Here is a 6,000-nt window from a genome sequence, read left to right as displayed (position 1 = left end):
TTCTGAAGAAATGGAGGTTAAGATCCTAAACAAAAGAGAAGGATGCGAATCGTATTAGCTCTGGGGCTTACGCTCTGTGTACATATTCTTCCTAATGCTTGATTCAACCTTAGGTCATTGAGCGACTCCACGGAAAGTGGAGGAAAGCAAGAGTTATGACAATTGCTTTTGAAGCCGTAACTTGATCTTACCGACAGATTTGACGGACAGGTCTCTGGTGGCAGACTGCACTCCTATCTGCTGCCAGGTCCAATCTGGAGCGGTTCCGCTCTGGCTCCACTCGGTCACCGTGCACCGGTACTGGCCCTCGTCCGCGGGGACAGCGTTATGGAGCGCTAGGGTGAAGGTGTCGGGACGGACTCGCTCCACCCGGACTTCGCCGTAGCTGCTGCGCTCGCGGTAGTTTGGGCCCGGTCGCGCGGTACCGTCCCTGTCCACGGCGACCAAGTCCAATGCCGGGCTGGTACCTTCTTTATCTGTCCACTGCCAGGCTACCGACAGAGGACCAACGGTAGCTTGCACAGAACAGGTCAGCTGGATTGTCTCTCCCTCCAGCACCTCGGACGAGTTACTGGACAGAGAGACTGTGATGTTACTCCCTAAGAGAGAAAAGGTGGCAAGCAGTTATGATACAGAACAGTAAAACAAACAGACAAACAAAGGGGATACAGGTGTCATGAACATTAATTAATCATTTTAGACAGGCAAGGAGGGGGTTGCAAAGCTCTTGCAGAGCATGAAAAACAAAGAACCAACTACATACTGGAAGAGCTCTATGACTAAATAAAAAAAGGCAGTTCCTATGATGTCGGTGGACAGTCCCTGAAGCTGCTAGGAGTCTGCAGTAGCGCTAGAAACTGGCGTATTGGTTTTTGTGCTTAGTGGAAATGGGTATAACAGCAATACAAGCCTCAGCCTGAGACCAAGGGATAGACGACTGATCAAGAGACTGAATGTCTGCAGGATCTCTCAAGCATACTGTGGATCAAAGCCTCTGCCGGCCATCTCCTGTGTTCTCAATTGGGATTTCTTCACATAGCCACATGTCTTAGAGCTCAAGTATGAGAAATAAAAGCAGAATTTTGAACAGACAGGGTTTAGATTCTCTCTGGTAGGGAATTTTATACCCCAGCTAGATCTAAAAGCTCACCAAACAAACTGGCCTAGTTATAAAAAAAAAAAAATCAACCCCCCTCCCCCCCCAACACAGCGAACATAAAGGCATCTGTCAATTCTGATCACTCCTTTAAAATGTCTACTTTGTGCATTCCATATATTAACCCCACCCGCGAAGGGCTGCTTTTATGTCCACGCTTCATCCATTTATAACTGCTAATTCTCTTTCCCGCCTATTCATTTGACTCGTCTGATGCGGAATGAAATTCAGTACTTTTAATCACAGAGCAACTGAAGTTCAGTCCAACTTCTCGCCCAGCAGTCCCATTCTTCTCTCCATTGTATTTCTCTCTGTCTTTTTTTTTCTCTCTCTATTTATGTCCCCATTTTTCCTCTCTGTTTGAGATTCATGTTGCTACTGCTGGTCTCTTTTTTTTTTCCACAGCAGAAAGTAAATCCTTCCATCAGGGCCAATTTGTCAGCGCTGTTTATGTCTCTCTCTCTCTCTCTCTCTCTCTCTCTCTCTCTCTCTCTCATGTGCTGGCAGTCTTGTCACACACTGGCTAAAGCACGATCACAAAGACCAGGCTGTGTAATTGGTGGAGACAAGGGGCAAAACTATCTTTTTTTGTGTGTGTGTGTGTGTGTGTGTGTGTGCGTGTGCGTGTGGATGTGTTTATTTCTGAGGGGAAACAGAAGTGCTAGTTTGTAAACACACACCCCCCTTTCTCTTCCCCTTTTCACAAGAGTATGTTGCTGTTATCATTTTAATGGTCTCGTAAACCCTCTGCATATTTTTCCACAAAGACTCCTTAGGGACCAAGTCAAAACAAAACACTCCAGTAAAGTGGATATTGTTTTCTCTGAATTAGTTTGGAAGGAGAACGGGGGGGTTCGGTTGAGACTGGTTTTGACGATGTTGGGTGTCAGGTCTGTACTTGCTTCGGTGTAGCACTCTGGCACCGGTTGGAGCCAACGTTTAACAACCAATCACCTGAGACAAGAGGGAAAGAGGCTTTCTCCTTCCTTTCAGACCGTCAAACCCATTTCTATCAGAGACGGCTTTTGGACCGGAGCGGTGGTCCAGTGACTGTGTGTGGGGAGAGGGCTACAGACAGAGAGAAGGGTCATGCTCCACTGAAGCGTCTTGGGGTGCATCTCAGGGGAGGTAAGACATGGTTGGTCTGAATGGAGCATGAACGGAGCGGACGTGCGTGTTCGCCGAGCCGCCGATTAACCCTCTGCTGCTCTCCCGCAACGCCACTGCCACCCGCAGTCGAGGCCGGGGTGTTTCTTCTGTGACTGAGCGCATTAATTCAGCCAGGGGATCCATTGAAGGAGCCCCTGGAGGTGAGGGTTTCATTCACTACTTATCTCGCCTTTCCCCCCCACACTTTCATTTCATGCCTGTTAGCTGTGCTTCTTCCAGCCCTCACTTCAAATACAGCAACAATTCCAAGAGCTTTCAGGGCTTTCGGAATGAAGCTGTGAAAAAAAATACAAGCACAGTGGAATCATTACTTTGCGTCAAAGAAAAAAAAAAAAAATGCTGTATGTTGGAGAACATTACTGCGCTACCCCTTTTCGGAGCTATTCACTTGAAAATGATGTGGCAAAAGAATTCAGACAAGAATTTATTCCTTTCATGATTCAGTCATCAGTATGGCAGGGATGGCTTTCTCTAATGAGAAAGAAGCTGACCTGAGAGGCAAAGAGGATTTGTAAATGTGAGGAAAATCAATCCTTCCTCTCGGTTTTGGGTGCTTTAGAAACATTCGAGGGAAAAAAAAAAAAAGAGTTATCATACAGCTTTCAGTAACAACCCCCCCCACCCCCCTCCCAGAAGCAAACGCAGTTATATGCCATTTCCTCTGTTTCCTGATTGGTTATGTGGTGGGCCAGATCAGAATAATCCACTTTAGGGATGGAGCAGAAGCAGAAAGAGGGATTCGTTTTCTCATTTAATTAGAAAAGTCATTGTTGAGGCATCAGGTGACGAGAGAATAGACCAGCTGGAAAGAAGTACACTTTCTGTAGGGCAAATAGGCAGCGAAGGATACTCACTCAGGGGAGTAACGGTGATCTGGACGTTTCGAGATCTTTTGCTGCGGTCGATGAAGTCTCCGGTGGGCGTCTTTTCTCTCTCCGTCACACGGCAGATGTATTTTCCGGCGTCCTCCGGGAGCAGGCGCTGCAGCTTGAGGAGGTGGACGTTGGCGCTCTCTTTGCGGACGGTCAGCAGTCCGGCAGCCTCGCGCTCGATGTAGTTGGGTCCGAGCACGGGCACGGCGCTGGGGCCCACCACGGCCACAGGCGAGCTGCTGAAAACCCACGACACCGAGAAGAAACGCTCCGGAACGTTCTGAGCGTCAATGGTGCAGCGGAGCTCCAGCGGCTCACCTGCCGTGTAGGCCCGGCGCTCAGTGGTCACCTGGATGCTGAAGTCCCGATCTGAGAGAGAGCAAGAGAGAGAGAGAGAGAAAGAGAGAGAGAGAGAAAGAATCATTACACATACTGTTTAGAGGTAGGGCAAGCCACGACAATTAACAACAAAAACGACTTTCATATAATACAACATGAAGTAAAATGTCGGAATGTATATTCCTTAAAGTATGCAAATAAGGTTATTAAAAGCCTTAGTTTAATTCTCTTCAATGCTTCATTACCAATTTCTTCCACCATTCTTTCAATTATTACTCTACAGTTTCTTCTAGACAAATTTGAGGGAGGTAAAAAAAAATGTGTAGCATCTTTAGCTGGGTTTCAGTAATATTCCCACAGATGCCAAAAACCCTCATTTAGACAATTAATTTCCACATGATATGCAATGTGTTCAGTTCACCATAACAGTTCTCCCTTTCCATTTCATTTCCCCCATTCTGTGGCGGTATTTTCTGGCGGTTATTACCTCGACATAAAACAGACTTCCTGTGAAAACATTTTAATAGGGAGTCGTGTTGCATGGATACAGGATGTAGTCATGACGATTTTGACTGCAACAAGTGTGAGGATGTGTGTTTACACGCTACCATTATTTGTGTGTCACGCTGTGAGATGGTCTCAAAAATAACAGCAAACCAAACAAGCTGGCGCTAATGGAAGACTTCAGAGATCGCATCAAAACAAAGGCCAGCGGCTGTTTGTCTTTTCTGCCCTGGTATTAAGGCAGCACATTACCCTATTATACCATTACCGCCCGACTAGAGTCGACGTGAGTCCCTGAATGTCCATATCCCGCATGCTTGAGACGAACGGATGGGATTAATTAGTGCCTGGAAGGTGGCAGCTTCCTACACTTCAGATCGAACGGGTGTGTGAAAGAGGGTGGTATGGTAGCGCTTGGGGGAAAAAAAAAAAAAAAATGGGAAAAATGGGATGTGGTCGCCAAGCGACAAGAAAGAAATCAAGAGAAAGATCAATAAAGAACGGAAAGACCACAGATGTGAAACAATATGAAGTAGGGAACAAGTGGAGGATGAAGGGGATAGAGGGGGAGAGAGAGAGAGAGAGAGAGAGAGAGAGAGAGAGAGGGGTAGAGGAGAGAAGAGGGTTATATCAAATCAGGATTCACCCTGCATCTGTTCCCTCTGAGCAAATGTCTGCAGTGTGATTGGTCTGCAAGGGGCCCTGCTGATACTCCAATCTCTGTGTATGGCCACATATGGAGGATTAATGAATGACTTCCATATCAAAGGCAGATGCTCTCCTGGATTCTTTTTGTCACTCTGTATCACTTTCCATGCATTATAGATTAAAAAGAGTTTATGATATGGAAAAAGTTTCCCGAATCACGGGCAAAGCAAAGAGCTTTGTACGCTGCCCCCCTTCATAAACGAAGCTTTGAAATGTTACATTTAAAGATCAAGGGTGGCAGCACGCTAGAATCAAGACCAAAAAAAGTTTGCGGCTTGCGGCGCGTAATTGACTTAAGCGAAATCAAATAAAACACGGCCTTTTTACTTCATGAAAACAATGCGTTTTTTTTTTCCCCCCAACAAGTACATGAATTTTTCAGCAGTTAATTCAACAAATATTCGTAAATTTAGCTCCGTTTTCCCCTTCATGCTGAGAGGTTTAGAAAGAGTGCCTTTCTTGATGGGCGAAAGTTTGTTCTGAATTTCTATGGTTTGCTCAGGAATCAATGCATCAGTATTCTCCCCCTACATACACTGGCAGAGGAGCTGAGTGACAGTTGATGAATACACAAGTGCACTGTGAGAAGCCCACTGAACACGCTTTTGTTCATTGTTACTGGACTCAGAGGGGTTAAACGCTTATTACTGTATAATTATCATCAAGAGCATCACCAAGGCTGTGTCACTACTCAGCTCACTCTTTGTGTGCTAATATCTGGACATCTATCTTTTTCTCTCTTTCCGCCCCACCCCCGCCCCCCCTTATCAGAAAAGCATGAAACAGTTTGTTCTGTTGCTCCGATTTCACCCTCTCGGCATCAGTGACGCACAAATGCAAAGCCGTAGCGGTAAAGGACAATAACGCAACTGTCGGAGGCTTGCGCAACATACGATGAGTAAGATTTAACATTTGACATCTAGAATGAAAGAGAATTGAATGAAAAAGAGGGCAAAAAGAACAAAGAATGCACTCACACTTGAACTGCTGTGAGTTTAGCTCACTTTGAGGTTGTATTTGCTACTTTTGAGTGTGTGTGTGTGTGTGTACGCATGTGGAGAGGCAGGGAAAAACAGTAGACTCTGCGGACTTAGTGTTGGAGTTTGGTACACGCACACATGCTGTTGTGTGTTTTGACCTGCCAAAAATCCTAGTGTTACATTATTGTGCCATTCTGCATTCACTTTGATTGCCTTTTATGTTTAACTGATTTAACAACTTATGATTTGTGTTTAATTAACACACACACAC

The 6,000-nt window shown here is 45.7% G+C and overlaps 1 protein-coding gene across 1 annotated transcript in view; it reads right to left on the bottom strand.

The window, feature by feature from the left end:
- Positions 1–6,000, bottom strand: part of igsf3 (immunoglobulin superfamily, member 3) — a 110,035-nt gene that overhangs the window by 24,274 nt on the left and 79,761 nt on the right. The window contains exons 4-5 of the mRNA XM_030787587.1: positions 3,181–3,567; positions 192–599 (exon numbers count right to left, since the gene is read on the bottom strand). Coding sequence (XP_030643447.1) covers positions 192–599; positions 3,181–3,567 — 795 coding nt within the window. The remainder of the gene's footprint in view (positions 1–191; positions 600–3,180; positions 3,568–6,000) is intronic.

Source organism: Chanos chanos, chromosome 10, assembly GCF_902362185.1.
Source record: "Chanos chanos chromosome 10, fChaCha1.1, whole genome shotgun sequence".
NCBI lineage: Eukaryota > Metazoa > Chordata > Actinopteri > Gonorynchiformes > Chanidae > Chanos > Chanos chanos.
Note: the sequence above shows the minus strand (reverse complement) of the source record. Positions and strands in the feature narration are given on the sequence as shown.